The sequence below is a fragment of the Macaca nemestrina genome, chromosome 3 (genome assembly GCF_043159975.1).
Source record: "Macaca nemestrina isolate mMacNem1 chromosome 3, mMacNem.hap1, whole genome shotgun sequence".
NCBI lineage: Eukaryota > Metazoa > Chordata > Mammalia > Primates > Cercopithecidae > Macaca > Macaca nemestrina.
The window spans coordinates 40,098,536-40,121,420 of NC_092127.1; the positions used below are offsets into that span (position 1 = coordinate 40,098,536).

A 22,885-nucleotide genomic window follows, 5' to 3' on the forward strand; every position below is an offset into this window, starting at 1 on the left:
TTTGGGCTGAGACAATGGGGTTTTCTAAATATACAATCATGTCATCTGCAAACAGGGACATTTTGACTTCTTCTTTTCCTAACTGAATACCCTTGATTTCTTTCTCTTGCCTGATTGCCCTAGCTAGAACTTCCAACACTATGTTGAATAGGAGTGGTGAGAGAGGGCATCCCTGTCTTGTGCCAGTTTTCAAAGGGAATTTTTCCAGTTTTTGCCCATTCAGTATGATATTGGCTGTGGGTCTGTCATAAATAGCTCTTATTATTTTGAGGTACGTTCCATCAATACCGAATTTATTGAGCGTTTTTAGCATGAAGGGCTGTTGAATTGTGTCAAAAGCCTTTTCTGCATCAATTGAGATAATCATGTGGTTCTTGTCTTTGGTTCTGTTTATATGCTGGATTATGTTTATTGATTTGCGAATGTTGAACCAGCCTTGCATCCCAGGGATGAAGCCCACTTGATCATGGTGGATAAGCTTTTTGATGTGTTGCTGAATCCGGTTTGCCAGTATTTTATTGAGGATTTTTGCATCGATGTTCATCAGGGATATTGGTCTAAAATTCTCTTTTTTTGTTGTGTCTCTGCTAGGCTTTGGTATCAGGATGATGTTGGCCTCATAAAATGAGTTAGGGAGGATTCCCTCTTTTTCTATTGATTGGAATAGTTTCAGAAGGAATGGTACCAACTCCTCCTTGTACCTCTGGTAGAATTCAGCTGTGAATCCATCTGGTCCTGGACATTTTTTGGTTGGTAGGCTATTAATTGTTGCCTCAATTTCAGAGCCTGCTATTGGTCTATTCAGGGATTCAACTTCTTCCTGGTTTAGTCTTGGAAGGGTGTAAGTGTCCAGGAAATTATCCATTTCTTCTAGATTTTCCAGTTTATTTGCGTAGAGGTGTTTATAGTATTCTCTGATGGTAGTTTGTATTTCTGTGGGGTCGGTGGTGATATCCCCTTTATCATTTTTAATTGCGTCGATTTGATTCTTCTCTCTTTTCTTCTTTATTAGTCTGGCTAGTGGTCTGTCAATTTTGTTGATCTTTTCAAAAAACCAACTCCTGGATTCATTGATTTTTTGGAGGGATTTTGTGTCTCTATCTCCTTCAGTTCTGCTCTGATCTTAGTTATTTCTTGCCTTCTGTTAGCTTTCGAATGTGTTTGCTCTTGTTTCTCTAGTTCTTTTAATTGCGATGTTAGAGTGTCAATTTTAGATCTTTCCTGCTTTCTCTTGTGTGCATTTAGTGCTATAAATTTCCCTCTACACACTGCTTTAAATGTGTCCCAGAGATTCTGGTATGTTGTATCTTTGTTCTCATTGGTTTCAAAGAACATCTTTATTTCTGCCTTCATTTCGTTATGTACCCAGTAGTCATTCAGGAGCAGATTGTTCAGTTTCCATGTAGTTGAGCGGTTTTGATTGAGTTTCTTAGTCCTGAGTTCTAGTTTGATTGCACTGTGGTCTGAGAGACAGTTTGTTATAATTTCTGTTCTTGTACATTTGCTGAGGAGTGCTTTACTTCCAATTACGTGGTCGATTTTGGAGTAAGTACGATGTGGTGCTGAGAAGAATGTATATTCTGTTGATTTGGGGTGGAGAGTTCTATAGATGTCTATTAGGGCTGCTTGCTGCAGAGATGAGTTCAATTCCTGGATATCCTTGTTAACTTTCTGTCTCGTTGATCTGTCTAATGTTGACAGTGGAGTGTTGAAGTCTCCCATTATTATTGTATGGGAGTCTAAGTCTCTTTGTAAGTCTCTAAGGACTTGCTTTATGAATCTGGGTGCTCCTGTATTGGGTGCATATATATTTAGGATAGTTAGCTCTTCCTGTTGAATTGATCCCTTTACCATTATGTAATGGCCTTCTTTGTCTCTTTTGATCTTTGATGGTTTAAAGTCTGTTTTATCAGAGACTAGTATTGCAACCCCTGCTTTTTTTTGTTCTCCATTTGCTTGGTAAATCTTCCTCCATCCCTTTATTTTGAGCCTATGTATGTCTCTGCATGTGAGATGGGTCTCCTGAATACAGCAGACTGATGGGTCTTGACTCTTTATCCAGTTTGCCAGTCTGTGTCTTTTAATTGGAGCATTTAGTCCATTTACATTTAAGGTTAATATTGTTATGTGTGAACTTGATCCTGCCATTATGATATTAACTGGTTATTTTGCTCGTTAGTTGATGCAGTTTCTTCCTAGCCTCGATGGTCTTTACATTTTGGCATGTTTTTGCAATGGCTGGTTCCGGTTGTTCCTTTCCATGTTGAGTGCTTCCTTCAGGGTCTCTTGTAAGGCAGGCCTAGTGTTGACAAAATCTCTAAGCATTTGCTTATCTGTAAAGGATTTTATTTCTCCTTCACTTATGAAACTTAGTTTGGCTGGATATGAAATTCTGGGTTTAAAATTCTTTTCTTTAAGAATGTTGAATATTGGCCCCCACTCTCTTCTGGCTTGGAGAGTTTCTGCCGAGAGATCTGCTGTTAGTCTGATGGGCTTCCCTTTGTGGGTAACCCGACCTTTCTCTCTGGCTGCCCTTAAGATTTTTTCCTTCATTTCAACTTTGGTGAATCTGGCAATTATGTGTCTTAGAGTTGCTCTTCTCGAGGAGTATCTTTGTGGCGTTCTCTGTATTTCCTGGATTTGAATGTTGGCCTGCCCTACTAGGTTGGGGAAGTTCTCCTGGATGATATCCTGAAGAGTGTTTTCCAACTTGGTTCCATTTTCCCCCTCACTTTCAGGCACCCCAATCAGACGTAGATTTGGTCTTTTTACATAATCCCATACTTCTTGCAGGCTTTGTTCATTTCTTTTTCTTCTTTTTTCTTTTGGTTTCTCTTCTCGCTTCATTTCATTCATTTGATCCTCAATCGCAGATACTCTTTCTTCCAGTTGATCGAGTCGGTTACTGAAGCTTGTGCATTTGTCACGTATTTCTCGTGTCATGGTTTTCATCTCTTTCATTTCGTTTATGACCTTCTCTGCATTAATTACTCTAGTCATCAATTCTTCCACTTTTTTTTCAAGATTTTTAGTTTCTTTGCGCTGGGTACGTAATTCCTCCTTTAGCTCTGAGAAATTTGATTGACTGAAACCTTCTTCTCTCATCTCGTCAAAGTCATTCTCCGTCCAGCTTTGATCCATTGCTGGCGATGAGCTGCGCTCCTTTGCCGGGGGAGATGCGCTCTTATTTTTTGAATTTCCAGCTTTTCTGCCCTGCTTTTTCCCCATCTTTGTGGTTTTATCTGCCTCTGGTCTTGGATAATGGTGATGTACTGATGGGGTTTTGGTGTAGGTGTCCTTCCTGTTTGATAGTTTTCCTTCTAACAGTCAGGACCCTCAGCTGTAGGTCTGTTGGAGATTGCTTGAGGTCCACTCCAGACCCTGTTTGCCTGGGTATCAGCAGCAGAGGCTGCAGAAGATAGAATATTTCTGAACAGCGAGTGTACCTGTCTGATTCTTGCTTTGGAAGCTTCCTCTCAGGGGTGTACTCCACCCTGTGAGGTGTGGGGTGTCAGACTGCCCCTATTGGGGGATGTCTCCCAGTTAGGCTACTCAGGGGTCAGGGACCCACTAGAGCAGGGAGTCTGTCCCTTCTCAGATCTCAACCTCCGTGTTGGGAGATCCACTGCTCTCTTCAAAGCTGTCAGACAGAGTCCTTTGTGTCTGCAGAGGTTTCGGCTGCGTTTGTTATTGCCCTGTCCGCAGAGGTGGAGTCTACAGAGACAGGCAGGTTTCCTTGAGCTGCTGTGAGCTCCACCCAGTTCAAGCTTCCCAGCAGCTTTGTTTACCTACTTAAGCCTCAGCAATGGCGGGCGCCCCTCCCCCAGCCTCGCTGCTGCCTTGCTGGTAGATCACAGACTGCTGTGCTAGCAATGAGGGAGGCTCCGTGGGTGTGGGACCCTCCCGGCCAGGTGTGGGATATGATCTCCTGGTGTGCCTGTTTGCTTAAAGCGCAGTATTGGGGTGGGAGTTACCCGATTTTCCAGGTGTTGTGTGTCTCAGTTCCCCTGGCTAGGAAAAGGGATTCCCTTCCCCCTTGCGCTTCCCAGGTGAGGCAATGCCTCGCCCTGCTTCAGCTCTTGCTGGTCGGGCTGCAGCAGCTGACCAGCACCGATCGTCCGGCACTCCCCAGTGAGATGAACCCAGTACCTCAGTTGAAAATGCAGAAATCACCGGTCTTCTGTGTCGCTCGCACTGGGAGTTGGAGACTGGAGCTGCTCCTATTCGGCCATCTTGCTCCGCCCCTTCAATAGTAATGTTTTCTTGCAGCAATATTATCTGGGCCTAAAGTGTATTTTTACAACCATCATTTACTTTATTTTACTTAACGTTTCTTTTTAGATAATAACCCTATTATTTTCCTAGCTTAGGAATGCATATATACACATACTTATTGGGAGTATGCATATATACATGCTTAGTATGCATATATACACATACTTATTGGGAGAATGTACTACATGCATAATTTATTTAGCAGTAAATGGATCAAGATGTATATTCAACTATTCTCATAGAGTTTTGAAAGAAAGCACTCTTGGCAAATGCAAGATGTGAGTTGTAATGTTACTTAGATATACCAACATGCCACCTCCTAAACCACATCACAATCCCACCCACATAAATGATTTTCAAATGTGAGGTTTAGGTAAATAAGTAGTATAATTTTAAATGTGTATTTTTTTTTTTTTTTTTTTTTTTGAGACGGAGTCTCGCTCTGTCGCCCAGGCTGGAGTGCAGTGGCTGGACCTCAGCTCATTGCAAGCTCTGCCTCCCGGGTTTGCGCCATTCTCCTGCCTCAGCCTCCTGAGTAGCTGGGACTACAGGCGCCCACAACCTCGCCTGGCTATTTTTTTGTATTTTTTAGTAGAGACGGGGTTTCACTGTGTTAGCCAGATGGTCTCGATCTCCTGACCTCGTGATCCGCCCGTCTCGGCCTCCCAAAGTGCTGGGATTACAGGCTTGAGCCACCGCGCCCAGCCCTTTAAATGTGTATTTTTTAATGAATTTAGTATTATAGAGAAAACTCTTAATACTATATTTTCAGTTTCCTTTATTATAAAAGGCCATTGACTTTTTGCTTTTGGAGGCCATTTCATGATCTTTCTTTACTGTAGAAGCCAAAATATTCAACCCAATTATCAATCATAATTGACCTTTTGCTCTGAGATATCCTTATGTGGGAAAGATATTTGGGGAGCACTAGGCCCATACACATTAGTAATACTGTTAACAATAGTTTTAGTTATGCAGTTGTGTCAACACAGGCATTCTTTGGTAAGATAAACGGATATGTGATTGTAAAATCACACAAGTGAATACCTGGATGGGAGAATGAAAAGTTGAATGTAGAGAGCATTTGAGCAGATAGTAGATTAAGAAAATGAACAGACTGTTCCTGCCCTGGGGAATCCCTCCTCCCACCTCCCACCCCCCCTGCATCACCTCCTGGGAAGCTAGGTATGCTTGTTCTCTAGTAAAGGGAACATTAACTAAATTTCTTAAAAGTAATGAAAGAGAACAAACTGTAAAAAGGCAGCCAAATAAGGCAAACATCTGTTACTGAACATGTCTCACTTGACTTCCTTTTAATGTTCTTAGGAATAAATTTATGAACTAGGGAAGGTTTAGCATTAATTAGCTTGTTTTCATCAAACAAAATGCACCAGACATGGATGTTGAATATGAATAAAAATTTCAATAGTAATAATAAGAAGACTTAGAAAGTGCTAGTAGTCAGGGTTATGGCCACAGGCTTTGGATATTGTGACTATTAATATTGTGCTGGTTTAAATTTGCGGTACTTTTTTTTAAATGATCAGGTAAAATGTTTTAAAAGTTGTGTATCCATTAAACAATAGATGGATCTTTAGTTTTACACCTTTAGGCTGATGAGCTGTTAGAATGATCTGAAATAACAAATATAGAGCTACATAAAGGCAAAGTTGTATAACACATGCAGCAGCAGTGGTAATAGTTGTAGCTTATATTAGTTGTATAGATCCATAATCCTTTATTTGAAACTCTTGGGCCTACACATATGTAAGAATTCTGAAAATTTTAAATTTTAGAAAGGTAAGAAGATAAGTGGATTCACAATCAAACCAGTAATTACACTTGCTAATATTTGTTGCATATGCATATTCTCATTAGGTGGTAGACAGAGGCCATTATATAGGCGTTGTGTTGGTCAGTTTAGATCAGGTTTTGCCACCCAAAATCAGGTGTTAAGTTTTGCCCTTATGTATGTTATGAAAAATTTGTTGGTTTTCAGAGCTTTTTATATTTCAGAGTCTTAGAATTGTAGACTTGTAGCAGTAGTACAAATAGTAATAGTAGTGGTGGTAGTAGTTGGTGAAGGAGACCAGGAAAGATAAGGAGATGAGAACGCACATGTCACAAGTGTGCATATATACACATAGTTCAAAAGCAGTGAAAAACACAGCTATAATATTAAGAAGAGGAAAAAGGGTAAAAAATACTGAATTTAGGATGTTGTCTACATTTTGCTGTAATTTTTTTTCTATATTGACAACAAAGACTCATACAGTCCTTAATTTCTTTGTTCTGAAATTGACTTTTTTTTTTTTTTTTTTTTTTTTAACCATTCCTCTTCTCTGAAATCAGTGGCCATTCTCATTTTGTCAGGGAGTTTTCTTGTTGATTTCTCTTCTTGTATTTTCTAACACCCTCTAACACTCATTGGAAGACAAGTTTTTCAACCACAGGCAAGGCATGTTGCATTGGCTAGATGGAAGGATTGAGTCTATCATAGGAACACAAACCCAAAACTCCAACACTTACGGGATCCTAGTAATGAAAAATAGGTCACAAATGGTAAGACCTGGTTGGTAGTAATTAAGAGGCTACACCAAGTTTTTGTGTTAGGAAATATCAAACAATTGATGCCATATTAATGATGAAAGATTATTATTATTATTTTGTTTTTGGAGACGGAGTCTCGCTCTGTCGCCCAGGCTGGAGTGCAGTGGCTGGATCTCAGCTCACTGCAAGCTCCGCTTCCCGGGTCTACGCCATTCTCCTGCCTCAGCCTCCCGAGTAGTTGGGACTACAGGCGCCCGCCACCTCGCCCGGCTAGTTTTTTGTATTTTTTAGTAGAGACGGGGTTTCACTGTATTAGCCAGGATGGTCTCGATCTCCTGACCTCCTGATCCGCCCGTCTCGGCCTCCCAAAGTGCTGGGATTACAGGCTTGAGCCACCGCGCCCGGCCCAATGATGAGAGATTATTTTAAGATGCTTGAGTCCTCAGTGATTGTTTCCTAATCTGATTCCAGTTTTACTCTTGAACCTAACATGTAAGATAACTTTTAACCTTTGCCTTTTAACATTTGTCTTTTATCATGTGTTAAGATTTTTAAAAATTATGCTTTCAATGCATATATTTTGAAGAAAACTCAGATAAGCAAAATAAGGAGAAAATCAACCATAATTAGTATAACGATGCTTAATAGCCACTATTTTTTCAAAATTAATCTTTCTGTATAGATTAATATATTTCTTACCATGAAATCAATGACAGCAATATCCTGTTTATGGAAATAAATTGTTTTTTGGTTATTTGGCAATTGAACAGTGCTTTGGCAAAATGTAATACACTGTATTTGTAGTAAAGTTTTTGTAGATTTAATATTTTTACAATAAATTCCTTGCAGTGGAATTTTTGGTACCTCTCCTATTCTCACTTTTTTGCTTTGTCTTTTGTTATATACTGTTAAATTGCCCTCTAAATAGTGTTGGTTTTGAATTTTTTGGAATTTTTATTGATTCTTCTATTCCAAAACAAGAGTGCATAAAAAAAGACAAACTGATAACCAACAAAAAATAGATAATCATATATGAAAAGGGCTTAGCATAGTATTAGTGGGTTATAGTAAGGACTTACTATATTATAGCTATTATTAACTTTATTAAATTATTTAAAAAATTATTATATTCTTTCATGAAGAATTTATGATACCTTATAAAAATCTATACAACATGAAATGTTACATAAATAAAGACATCAGGTGTTATGGAAAAGAAAATGGAGAATAAGAAATTAAGATTTAGGTAAGTATACAGATTCAGAATTTGGTATATTAGATGTTTGTAATAAGAAGGCCATAAATTTGGCTGTGGACATTTTAGCAATTAATAAAAGAGGATATAATTTTTGGTCACTTGATTCAGAGTATTTCCATAAAATAAATGCAAACAAACCAGAAATATGCCCATGTAGATGATAATGAAGAGGGTACTATGAAATCAATGTAATGAATAGTTATCTCACCATATGCATGGGGGATTGGTTCCAGTGTCCAAATTAGTATTCAAGGTTCTGAATTGATATTCAGCAGATACCAAATTCCAGTAATGTTCAAATTCCTTATATAAAGTGGCATAGTATTTTTTGTATAACTTATACACACCCTCCCCTATACTTTACATCATCTCTAGCTTACTTACAATACGTAGTATGATGTAAATACCATGTAAATAGTTGTTATACTCTATTGTTTTTTTCCTTGTATATTTTGATTGATGTATTCTAATTTCTTATTGTTTTGTAAAAAGCATATATATATATTTTTTTTTTTCCTTTTTTTTTTTTTTGGTCACCCAGGCTGGAGTGCAGTGGCGCAATCTCCGCTCACAGCAAGCTCTGCCTCCCAGGTTCACGCCATTCTCCCGCCTCAGCCTCCCAAGTAGCTGGGACTACAGGCGCCCACCACCATGCCTGACTAATTTTGTTTTTGTATTTTTAGTAGACGGAGTTTCACCGTGTTAGCCAGGATGGTCTCGATCTCCTGACCTCGTGATCCACCTGTCTCAGCCTCCCAAAGTGCTGAGATTACAGGCGTGAGCCACCACGTCTGGCCATAAAAAAACATATTTCTAATCCACTGTTGGTTGAATCTGCAGATGCAGAACCAGCAGATATGAAGCGTTGACTGTAATGTACTAAGACATATACTTTCATAAAATGTAGTAGTATACTAAATATTGACCCTTATTTTATTTATAAGCCTGAAGTGCAATTTGGTGAAAGCACTTTTTCAGGGGTGGGAGGGCTTGGAGGTGTTGGTTGTTGTGGAGGTGGTGTGGAAACAATATTATCCTAGAACAGTTGGCCATCCTTATCCATAGGTTCTGCATCTATGGATTCAACCAACTGCAGATCAAATATATATATATTTTAAATTGCATCTGTACTGAACATGTACAGCCTTTTCTTCTTGCCATTTCTGCCTAAACAGTAGCACAACTATTTTGTTTAATTGTGTCATTGTTTGTTTAAGTTTACCTGCATGCTGTCTTAGTTTCAATTAGAGATAGATTTGAAGGTATCTTGAGGAGTGGAGGAATATATTTTTGGCCCTGTCTACTCTATGTGTTGTCCATGGGTCAGTAGCATTGTTATCACCTAGGAATTTGTTAGAAATGTAGAATCTTAGGCCTCAGCCTGATCTATTGAATCAGAAGATCTGTAGTGATTTATAAGTACTTTAAAGTTTGAGAAACACTGTTTTAAAAGATTCTCCATAAATTATTCATATTAAGTGAGCTTTTTATAAGTAGTGACAATGTGTATTAGGTAATTTTTTTTCTAATAAATACCTGAAGTGCAGAAATTCTATGAATTTAGTCCATGGTGTGGGGTAGGAATTCATTTCTCTGTGAAAGTTGAGGAATGAGATAATACCCAATCAAATATATTAGAAATATATTCTCAAATAATGAAATAGGACCACAGTTGATGTCAAAATTTTCCTGAAAAAAATTTCCAGATATTTGGATAATAGAGCTTTCACCCAAATGGATTAATCTGGACAGTTTCAACAAGCTGATATATTTATGTAAGCTTATCCTGAGTCTCTAGGAATCAGATCCATGGTGATTTATAACCACATTAAAGTTTGAGAATCACTGTTTTAGATAATTCTCCATCAACGTCCTCCAAACAAGGAGTGATAGTTGAGTTGTAGTTGGGAGGCTAGGGCAGCCTTTGACCCCAATGCATTTGATTGGCAGCTGTAAGTCCCACTAAGATTAATTCCCAGAAACTTACTAGAAAATCACTGGATCTTTTCTTAATAAATAAACAATGTTGAAGACAAAATTGCTGACTGCTAAGTAATTAAAAATCTAATGCGAACTCCATTATTGTATTTTTTCACTGTATTCTATTTCATAGATTAAAAACTTCCTGCCTATAACCCCAATTTAACTTTCTGAACTAGTATATGGAATTTGAATCCTATCCATCTCTTACTTGTGGAATCAAGGTAAGGATACTAAATTTTTCAGTTTCCTCAGGAAAAGTGGGAATAAAACATCTGCTTTGCAGAGTCTTTGTGAAGATTAAAGATAATACACATAAAGCACAAAGCAGGCTCTAATTGTTAGATATAACGATTTATTAGTTCTGTGGTGTAGCTCCAGACCTGCCACATAGAATATAAATCTCATAATAATAGCAAAACTCATCATTGAGAATGGATTTACATTCAAATTAGTCCTGAATAAATACACAAATAAAAAGGATCGAATTCAATTTTTAAAAATACTGTCCAATTTATAGCTGAATTGTTTAGTAATAAATTAACTACTCAGGAGCCTCCCTTAAAATCCAAAGCTGGGAATCATGTTCAAAACCAAATAATCAACATGTGTAGTTTTAAGCATCAACTTCAATATCAATATGAACACAAATATATTAAAATGCCCCAAATTATAAAATGGAAATTCATTTCTTCAATCTGACCTTTTAGATATAAAGTTTTAATTCCAGTTAATAAAAAATTAGTAACAAGTATTACATACTCTTACACTTTAAAACTTCAGAATAAAGTAATGAACACCTGGCAGCAACTGTTTGTTGCTTGGCATTCTTCAATCTTAGAGTTTCCAAAACATACACAAACCACAGGAGAAATTTGAATCCATATAACCTTCTAGGAAGTTGTAATATATCTGCCAAACTTATGGGTTTTCAAATCTTTTTATCACAGGGTGATATGCTCAATTAAAGCTCGAGGAATATTTCCACAATTTTATTAAACATTTTCTATTGTTTTATATGTTAGTCATTTAAAAGAGCATATATATGTATACATGCATGTGTGTGAAGGAATAATACTCAAAAAGTCCCACAAAGCTTAAGGATTAGAACATTGTGTGTCTTTTTCCTTCTCTTCATATCCTGAGGAAACATCTCCTTAATTTTATGTTAATGATTCTCTTACATTTTCGTACAATTTTAGCACATGTACACACATTTCTAATTAGTATTTTGTTCACTTTTGCTTGGTTATAACTTTGTGTAAATGGAATCATCATTTCTTGACTCTCTTTTTTGCTCAATGTATTTTTGTGAGCCATTCATCTTTATTGATGTGGTTATGTAATCCCATGGTTCATTCATTTCTATCAATGCACAACATCCCATTGAATAAATATACTCTAATTTATTTATCCTTTCTATAGCTGAGAGATATTTGGCTTTTAAAAAAGTTATTTCTTATTGTGAAAAAATCTGCTACAAGCATTCTTTTATGTATCTCCTGAAACATAGGTGTGAGAGTTTCTCTAGGGCAAACACTCCTAACATCAATATAAACCTACATTCTGTTGCATCTGGGATGGCATATATATACATACATACACACATACACACGTGTGTGTATATATATATGTATATATATACACGTATATATATATGCTATTCAGTCTTGGGAGCAGATGGGCAAGGCCTGCACAGTGGGAGCTCAATAACTGATTATTGATTACCTGAATAATTGATTGCCACTAGCTGTAAGTAGCTCCTCTATTTACTCCACCGACTCCTATAATCCCTAGCCATGGAATGGCTGTGCTGTCAAGTGGGCATAGGTTCAACTTTTCCAGGCAATAGCAAACAGCTTTCCACTCTCAGAAACAGTTTATGAGAGTCTCCATTGCTTCATATACTTGGAAACAATTAATATTGTCAAAGTTTTAACCTTCGTCAATTTGGCAGTTATAAAATTATATTTCTTTGTGATTTTAATTTACATTTTCCTAATGACACATAAAGTTGAGAATTTTTATATGTTTCTGGGCCATTATTTATTTCTTCTTTGTGAACATCTCATGGTTGTGTTTTAAAAAATGTATTTATATTCATTTCTTTCATTTCATTTTTTGCCCTTTATTTGTTCTTTCCATTTTGTACTTGTTATTTGCCCAAGAAGAAGAAATAAAAATACTTCTCTTATTTTTTGAAAAGACACATTTTAGCCTCTTGTGCTATCTTTCCTTTCTACTAGCTTGGCATTTTATTTTTGTTTTTATTTTTTTATAAATGGTTAATCTGTAGATTTTAATGTATTTTACTTTAAACTTCCTACTTTCTTATTCCACACAGCAATGGTGGATTGACTTAACTTCTAGAATTTAGTTCTTTCTTTTTTAAAACCTCAAAAATTAGACACAATTATTTTGTTTCATTGTGTCGTTGTTTAAGTTTATTTATATGCTTACCAATTATTTTACTTGCCATTACATCTAGCATCACAGACCTCTTGGATAATTTTCCTTCTTGAACTACATCCTTTAGAAGTACCATTAGTAAGGGTCAGTTGGCAGAAAACTTCAATTGATAATGTATTTTTTCTTCCTCTCAACCATACTTTCTTAGCATTTTGAAGTTATCATTCTTCTGTCTTCCGGCTACCATTGTTGCTGGGGAAAAAGAAAGATGTTTGTCAAGTTGTCTTTCTTTTGTAGGTAATCTGTCTATGTACTTTATTTCTAAGAACTTTTTTTTTTTTTTGTCATTCTGTGGTTTTGTTATGAGGTGTGTAAGTGTAGTCTATTTTGAACTATTCTCCATTTTTGTTGGCCTTCTTATATCTGAAAATCAGTGTCAGCAATTCTGAGAACAAAACCCCCAAACACAAATCTCTGCCGTTATATTTTCAAATGCTGTTTGTCTTCTATAATTTCTGTATAAAACTCTAATTAAAAATTGTATGAATCTCTAGGTCAGGCGCAGTGGCTCACACCTGTAATCCCAGCACTTTGGGAGGCTAAGGCAGGCAGATCATTTGAGGTCACGAGTTAGAGACCAGTCTAGCTAACATGGCAAAAACCCATCTCTACTAAAAATACAAAAATTAGCTGGCCATGGTGGCATAGGCCTGTAATCCCATCTGCTCAGGAGGCTGAGGCAGGAGAATTGAACCTGGAGGCAGAGGTTGTAGTGAGCTGAGATCACACCACTGCACTCCAGCCTGGGCAACAGAGCAAAACTCCGTTTCAAAAAAATTATAATAAATAAATAAATAAAAATACAAAACAAAAACAAAAAGCAAAACACAAAACAACAAGAAAAAACTTTATAAATCTCTAATCAGACATATGTGAGTCATTCACTTGTCCTTGTCCTTACTCTTTTTCCTCTTTTAATATTTGCCATCTCTTTGTCTCACTGCTGCAAACTAGATTTTTTTAATCCTTTGTAGTTTATACTCTAGATGATCAGTTCTCTTTTTATCTGTGTTTATAATTTTGTTATTCACTGAATTTCCAATTTTAAATATTATGTGTTTTATTTTTATAATGTTGATTGTTACTTTCCAAGTCTGCTCAATCAATTTTGATAATTATTTTTGTTTCTTCAATATATTTCTCTAAACATGTAGAAATGGAATTTCATTCTTATTTTGTAGTCTGTACATGATAATTACAGTATATTTAGTATTTGAGGTTCTGTTCTGAATATGTAGGTTCTGATTCCTTGATTGCTGCTTTCTCATATTTACTGAATTTCCTGATTTTGAGCTAATTGTTCTTGGTATTTTATTGTGAGAATTCTTAGAAGCCTGGGTTAAACTGCAATCTAAAAATGATTGATAAAATTGCTTTTACCTGGTGCTTTAGGGCACTACTAAGGTGAGATCACTTTTATTCTAAATTTTCGAACCTTTTTGGTGGGGGCCCAGAGTTGTAGCGCATTACAGTAATGTGAATTGAACCTCTAAATCTAGATAAATGGTATATTGTCATTAGAAATTCCTAGAGAACTTCTAGGAATTTTACCTCTTCACCTAGAGCCAAGGTCATAGTGTTCACGTGGTCTCACAGTCTCTGTCTTTCTACAGGGCAACTTTAAAATCTTGGTTTATGCCTTAAGTCTACTGCCCTTCCAAGACCTGGGTTTTATGAATATTTTTCTTAGATTTGAATTTCCTTGGTACTCTGGGTTCCAATGTTTGCCTCCAATGACTGCAGGGCATGCAGGTCATTAAAACCTAGGCTCTAAGCTGTCAGGAATTGCTATACCATCCCCAAGGTAAAGACAAGCTTCTGAACTTATAAAATAGTAATTGCAACATTTCAGTGTTTGACCAGAATGGAATTCCATTACTTTCCCATCAGCTCAGCCGTGCATTAAACAACATCTTTTATTTTTATGTTTTTAGAATTTATTGTTGGATTATGTTGAGATTTGTTACTATGAACATATTCCTAGAAACAGCAATCCCTTTGTATCTTTTTTTCAAATGGATTCCAACCTTTACAGGGGCTTATGTTGGGATGCAAAGTTGCCTGTCCATTTCCCTCCTTCTCTTCAGCCTGTGTATTGCCTCCTACACTTAGCTTAAACACCTACATAAATGAGTAAATTTCTGTAGTTTTAATTTTTTGTTAAGGTTAAAGAAATTTTCTGTAGTGACTGGTAGATGGCAACCTATATTTTTCTGTGTCGTCTTCTCCAGTGTTTCCTAATCTGAAAGTTGAATGGCTTTTTGAAGCCATGGCTACTACAGAATGACCAGCATTATCTTTGGGATACCTTCACATCTGTAAAGAAATGTAAAGGGAATACTACACTTAAGACCACCTTCCAAAGTGGAGGCTGGTCTGGCTCCATGAGAAGATTCTGGGAACCTATGGTTTTCACATGTCTATCATAACTACCATGGGTGGTTATATGGCTTTTAAACCATACTGTGGTTTATGTGCATTCTTGGAAGCTCTCAAATTCAAGAATATAAAGAGATTGGCTTGTGAAAAATCTCAGAAAGATGTGTTGAGTGCCTTCTGATTCTGCATGTGTGCAAGTGATTGACAGTTTTTCTGTTTAAACCATTGCAGTAGTGGCGTAAAGAATACAGCTCACTGCTATTTCACAGAAGGTGCTAGGGACGTGACTGACTTCTTCAGAGCAAATGCTAGTGTTAATAGCCCAGTCTGGCAGAAAAAAACTCTTCAGTTTACTTCACATGTTTTAATATATAATTTGTAATTTTATATGTGTTTGCAATTAATAATTTTCTCTTCACAGTACCTATTTAAACAAATCTTTCATTTTACCTTGAGTGATGTGTTTATTAATGTTTCTGGTAGGGTCACCAGGCTGTTTAAAACCATGAAAACCCCTTCCTACTTAAAAAATACCCTTTAACCACATTTGGGAGTAAGTGTTTGGGTATAATAGGCCAATTATAAATGAGATATTTTATAATTTTATGCCAATAGGAGTTAAATGAAATATGTCTACAATTAAGGTGCAAAAATTGAAGGCTAAAGATTTATGGTTTATCAATGAAAGAATTTAACCATTAGACCATGAGGGAATTGTCAAAAGAAAAAAAAATCCAAATGAGATTTGAAAAGAGGAAGGGAATTGATGGATTAGACAGGTGCTTTTTAAGAAAGAAGCCTCAGGTGTAAAAATATTGTGTAAATTATCAGAAACTTGGTACCAGTTAAACTGTGGGATTTGAGAAAATATGTGGGGAAAAGGAGTATGAAAAGTAGTTTTCAATACATCTATTTAGGTTGTTACAAAAATTTGAAAAATTTACCAGGGGAGTTTAATAAATGACTTACATCTTCAGCCAAATGTTTAGGATGTGTCACTACAAATGCATTGGCATGGGAAGACCAGGTGTTTAAAGAAGGATTATAAATCATTCTGCTATAAAGACACATGCACACGTATGTTTATTGCAGCACTATTCACAATAGCAAAGACTTGGAACCAACCCAAATGGCTATCAATGATAGACTGGATAAAGAAAATGTGGCACATATATACCATGGAATACTATGCAGCCACAAAAAAGGGTGAGTTCATGTCCTTTACAGGGACATGGATGAAGCTGCAAACCATCATTCTCAGCAAACTAACACAGGAACAGAAAACCAAACACGGCATCTTCTCACTCATAAGTGGGAGTTGAACAATGAGAACACATGGAGACAGGGAGGGCAGCATCACACACCAGGGCCTGTTAGGGGGTGGGGGCTAGGGGAGGGATAGCATTAGGAGAGATACCTAATATATATGACGGGTTGATGGGTGCAGCAAACCACCATGGCATGTGTGTACCTATGTAACAAATCTGCATGTTCTGTACTTGTATCCCAGAACTTACAGTATAATAATAAAAAAAGAAGTTGAATGAAGCAGATAGTGGCTGTGTAAAGAGGAGAGAAAGAATTTGAGAGAAAATAGAGGTGAAATATCAAGGCAGAATGGACTTGAGATGTCAATATATAAGTATGTAGAAGACTAAGACTTAGAAAAACACCAGACCCGTTATAACAAAGGCAATATTTACTTTGCAAAAAGGAAAGCAAAAAAAAAAAAAAAAAAAAAAAAAAAAAGAATCAATTGCTAATTATGTTAGGTAGAAAACATCAATGGAGGTTGCAAAGACAGTGAAATTGGAAGAGAGAAAATAGAATCACAGAGGACATCTAAAGAAAGGAAATCCTCAGGAATGTTTGTCTGAGATTGTTTTACTTAGCAGCCTTCACATTTGCCACCCCTCATTATGGAGAATGTGTCAATTGAGTTAGTCTGGCCAAGAAGGAAGTAGTTGAAAAAAAGATGAAGTTGGCAAGTGTAAACAGTAGTAGCACAGAAGGACAGTGTATCCCAAGCCAAGTGTATTGTTTTGTGTAAAAGTATGAAATATCAAGATCAACAATATTTTTTGGCCATTAGTATTTTTATATCCATGAAAATGTGTCACGAAACATCTTGAATGAGACATTTAAAATATAGGAGGTCCTGCTTCCTGCTTTATCATCATTTACATGTTGTACTTGTATTTTAAAATGTACAGTATTATTCTTGAGGATGATTGTTTAATTTGAAAAAGGAAACATGATCAAGGAATTCTAATGTAACAAATATTGAGAGATGATGCACAACAATTTTCTGGGTTATTGTGTTCCAGAAGAAAGGTCAATCTTAGTGCTTAAGAAGTGAATGCCACGAAATGAAATTAATACTTACAAGTAAGATTACATCTGAGATGGCAGCATAAGTCAGAATGAAGCTTAACTCAGTATAAGAGATTTGCGATTTGTTTAAATTGTTTTAGAAATCAGTGTATGTCTTAATGCTGAATATTTTTGCAAGATAAACACAACTTTCTTCCACATTTCATCTTTACATTGGCTCTTTATATCTCCTGATAGTTTATAGAGGAGACATTTTTGGCTTTAGTTGTCAATGACACCTTTGAAACTTAAAATGCAAAACTAAAATAAGCACTTTTCTTGTGGTATCATGAACACACCATATATCACTGACCAATAAATTTCTGTTACTGACTTCTGAGAGAGTCTGAGGGAGACAACACTAACAGCTCAAAATTCCCTAATCATTTTACTCATTTATCAAGTTTACTTCAAATTCCTCTTCCCATTTTTTAAAAGCTATTTTATACAAAAATTGTCCTGGAAGATTATAAAGTAGATATGCAAGCCATCAGTGGCTGTAGCTATCAATTTTACATTTGGACCATACTGAATGACCAGACAACCAATCGCCCAGTTTTTCTGGGGTCTTATAGAATTATCTTCCCCAGTTATTCTTTTTATCTTTGACTAATATTGAAGGATTATATAAGAAAAATCCATAAATTGTTGGAAGTGATGCTGCTGAAGCTGGTACATTATACCAGGTTTATTTGAAAAACCGATGGAAACAATTTTTCACTGAATATGTTTGTTTTATTATAGACATTATGAATGTTAGAACTACTGTTTTATTTGTTACTGTGTGTATTAGTGTGTTAAGGGTACCATAAGAAAATACCACAGACTGGGTGACTTCAACAATATAAATTTATTTTCTTACTGTTCTAGGGGCTGGAAGCCCAAGATTAAGGTGTCCGTGAGGTTGGTTTATCCTGATATTTCTCTCCTTGGCTTGAAGATGTCCATCTTCTTATTGTGTCCTCACATGGCCTTTTCTTGGGTATCTTTTCCTCGTCTTATAAGGTCATCAGTCTTGTTGAATTAGGCCGTGCCCTTTTGACCTCATTCAACCATAGTTACTTCATTAAAGACCTTATCTTCAAATACAGTCACATTGTGGGGCTAGGGCTTTGACATATGGAAGCACAATTAAGTCCATGACACCTCAATAGTTAGGTTTTTGACAGCCAGATTTCAAATATCACAAATTATCAGAACATATTTGGCATTATTTTTCTGCCCATATTTTCCCCTTCACTGGATTTTATTTCCCTTTTGCATATGTACTGTATTTATTAAAAGCCATCTTAAATCTCTTTTGTAAGACAGAGGACAAATAAATAAATAAAAGTCTCGTCTATAATAGAGTTGTAAGGATATTTGCTCATTAAAATAACTAGTAGAAACTGTATTCTTGGGTGCTAAAAGGTTCTGAAGGAGGTCCAACAGTCATACCCCTCTGAGTATACTAACAAATGTATATTAATGTGTAGATTTATAATATATATTATAATGATTCTCCCTTTGATAATATAACAGAACATCAATGGAATTAAAATTTTATAGCTGATGACATTGTTTTTCTACTTATGTCAACTCTTCTTTTCCTTATTATAGAAAACCTTTAAAGCCTTTATTAAAAAGGAGCAAAAACCTATCAGGCCAGAACCACAATCACAACCCAGGTATATCTTTTATATAATAGAAAAATGTAAATTAATGCCCTCATTTTTGATGTTATCAATGTAATTGCTGACTTTAATACCTAGGTTTAAAGAAGTATAGGTTGTTGAAAGCTCAGGTTTTTAATACATATTTTTCAATGTGGCCTTTTAATTTGACTGAGGAAAGGAGAAAAATACTTTTTTTTGAGTGTTTTGGTAATCAGTTAGTAGACCCAGCTGAAGTTTTACTTTTCAGTATCTAGGAGAAGGCAGTGGAAACATTTAATTTGCCGTAAATGACAGTATATGCCGTAAATGACAGTAAATGACACTGCGTATGTTTTCGCTATTTTTTTGTTTATTAGAAACTATGTACCACAATTCACTATGATTAAGCATGCATTTGCATTTTCAATGACTCTATTAAAAATTCTTAGATAGCTTTGCTACTTTATATACTTTGCTACTTTATATACTTTGTTGATAAACTGTTTTGAAAACATCGATTTTGTGAGACAGATTAGAGTGTGAGATTGAAAGAAGCAGTTGGGGAAAGTTAACAATGAAGTTTCTGAAAAGGGCAGGTTTCATACTTGTGTTTTCTTATTCACTGGGAATACATTCATTTATTAATCATAAATGATTATAAACTATAAAAAAGAATATTTGAAGGCACTGCAGAGCGATGGCGTGTGGACAGAAACTGGAGGGAAACTATTTGACTTGAAAGAAAGGAACAGCAATGAATAAGATCCCCATTTATCTAGCTTTTCCAATGTCATGCAATGTAAGATAGTGAGACCTTAGGCAGAAAACGCCACTGTTAATGGTGTGAAATGTCAGAAGACAGAGTTTAGAGCTGCCAAAATGACTAAAAGTTGATTAGGAAATTTCATAAAAGGAGAAAACCACAGAGAGAGGAGTCCCAATTCTGTGTACAAACTCTCCTAAAATTATGGGCTGACTCCTGAATTGTGCATGTGTAGAAAAGACTTCAAGAAAGTGCACCCTAAAGGAACAGCTTGCATAGTTTTCAATTTCTTCATCTGTTTACATAGAAAAAAAGTTTTTTTCTTTTTTTTGGATGTTGGAATTAGCAGAGAAGGGCTTTAAAGCAGTTACTATAAATGTTCAAAACTTAAAAAGGTGTTCATAGTAACAGGAGATCCCCAGTGCACAAATAAAAGCTATACAAAAGAATCAAAGGAAAATTCTACATATAGCAGATTTGAACAAACTATTAATTAACTTGCCATAAATGACAGTTATAGAAAGCTACATCCAATAATGTAGAATATACATTATTTTTAACAGCACATGTAACAGGCATTATAAAGATAAGAACAGAAAGCAATGAAATAGAAATTAGGGAAGCAATAAATCAAATTAACAAAGCACATTAATCTTTGGAAAGATTAATAAAATTTATGTGCTCTTTTTAAGACCAGTTTTAAAAAAGAAGAGATAAAACACAAATTGCCAATATCAGGAATGAAAGAGAGGGCATCATTATATATCCTATAGACATTAAAATGATAATAAAATAATCCATAAATAACTTCATGTCAGTTGCATTTAAGAGGAAGTAGTCCAATTTTTTTGAAAACAGATAGCATACCAAAACTGACACATGAAGAAATAGAAAATCTGAATGACCTGTGTCTACTAAAGAAATTGAATTTGTTTTCATAAACTTTTCCACAGAGAGACTTCCTTTAAAGCAAATAAATTATAACTGTCCCATGTACATTATTTTGAAAATATTTGATGGTGTTCAAAGCAGTTTGTTCTTGCATAAGTCCTTTTCCTAGAAATATTCTTTACCTGGTTAATTTGATTGGGAAGCCTTTATTTTTTCCTTACAGATGTTACTAAGTTAAAATTACTCCAGCCATTTCAATGATAAAAAATTGGACAGCCTCCAAGATGAGCGTTTATAATAGTTATTTCCCTGGAACCAGCCAGCCAGTCAGATAATCTGAACTCTAAACATTTTTCTGTATAGTCTACCTTCTGTAAGTTTTTCAGGGATGTCTTAAATATTTTAAAGAATGATGGCTGAAGGAATTTTAGACATCACTTGGTTCAATCCTTCCGTTTTCCAATTAGGAAAACTGGGATAAAAAGATTTAATGACTTCTTCAAGGTCCTGAAAGTGAAAAACAGAACCGTGACTAGAATCTAACTCTCACCTCACAGCATAGTGATATTCTTAGTCAATCATGCTTCTTTTATACCGTTTGTATCTTAAATTTTAGTAGACTTTATGATGATTACTTAAGAGAGTTAAATTGAAACTATACTTAATAAATTATTAAACTTGAGTGGCTCTAGTGATTTAAAAAGTATTACTAGCATAGAATCATAGAGAAAGAGAGAGAGAAATATAAAAGAGTGAAATTGAATGTGAAAATAAACCAAAGTAGTGAACAATATAAAACTATGTATATGTATATATGTGAGATTTTATATATGTCTATATAAAATACACAAACATACTTAATTGGAAATATTTAAGTAAATCAATATTGATTCTCTTCTTTATTTGAAATCCTATACCATTTCTATCATAAAAATTCCGTGAAACTTTAGAATCCACATGTTGGATTTATAGCTTTGCCTCAAGAACTTTTCTTGTTACAGAGGAATTTCCCATGTATTTTTCAGCTAGAGGTTTCCTTAGAGCCTGCATGAGGTAGAGTATATTATAACCTTCCATCAGTCATCAGTCAACTTCTATAAAGTACTGGCCAATTTCTAAAGTACTTTTGCGTTTCAAGGGTAAAAATATGTCACACGTATATTACTATTGCCAGGCTACAGTAAATATAAGAGAGTCTGTTTTCCCCTGTCTCTTCTTAGTTGCAGAAAAAAAGATGATGGAATTAATTTACACATACCCACAAGCTTTGCAGGAACCCTTTACAGTTGGCAAATAGGACTGGTTTATGTACCCACTCAGCAGTATTTTTTTTAAAGGAGGCAGTCACTTGGCTGTTAAAAGGTGGGAGTGGGGAAGTTAAGCACACTAAAAATGCTGCAGCAGCACTTGGTCTGCTAATGTGAACACCCACTCCTATTCTTGCCTTATATGGATTAATAGTGGTGGATAAGCCAGAGTCCTGGTTGTTTCTTTCCTAATCTTCAATGATCACAAACCTAAAAAGCAAATTTCACATTCATTTGTCATTGTTGTTGTTCATCTTCCTGTTTTCTTCAACTGTAGACATTTCAATATTCAGAAAGGGAAGAAAAGATGGTTCTATAGTGTTTGGGTACGTTTGTTTGTACAAATATATGTACAAGTATATATAAGATTTTCCCTTAGAAGCATTATTAAACAAAGAACTATAATGTTAAAATTGCACACATTTAGAATGAATTTACTGGGTTGAAAAGACTGCATAGTGAATACAGATACTTGATTTAATTTGGGGGTTCTTAAATATATTTATTTTTATGAGAAAAAGATTATATTTTGCTATCATTTTATAATTCTGCTATATAAGTATTCATTTCATATACACCTCAGCCCAACATTTATAGTAAATTATTTTCATAGATGAAAACTTACAAAACAAAATTGCTTAATGTCTGAATTTTTCTACTTCCTCAATATTTTAATTTATATTACACATTTTCAAATTGTTAGAACTCCATAAGTTTCTGAAAGTTGTTAGAAATTCATAAGATTAAAATATGTTTAAGAAATTCTAAAACCATTTTTAAAGGAAAAGAAGTTTATGTTAAACATTTCAAAGAAAGCCAACAAATCTCAGTTCAATCAGAATTGCCAAAGGAACATTTTTCTGTTTTTTAAATAAAATATCTATTTTTTTAAAAAAATTAAATACCTCTAAACCAGATACAATTAGATTGAAATAAATGTTCTTAATTTTTAGTTTAAATAAATGTAATGTGTACATGAATGATAGTGTATGCATTTATTTTTTAT

At 35.3% G+C, this 22,885-nt stretch overlaps 1 protein-coding gene across 5 annotated transcripts in view; it reads left to right on the forward strand.

The window, feature by feature from the left end:
* Window positions 1-22,885, forward strand: part of IQCM (IQ motif containing M) — a 496,764-nt gene that overhangs the window by 221,089 nt on the left and 252,790 nt on the right. For all 5 annotated transcript variants that reach the window (XM_011710533.2, XM_011710534.2, XM_011710535.2 and 2 more), the window contains one exon: window positions 18,884-18,951. In XM_011710533.2, the coding sequence (XP_011708835.2) occupies window positions 18,884-18,951 (68 nt within the window). The remainder of the gene's footprint in view (window positions 1-18,883; window positions 18,952-22,885) is intronic.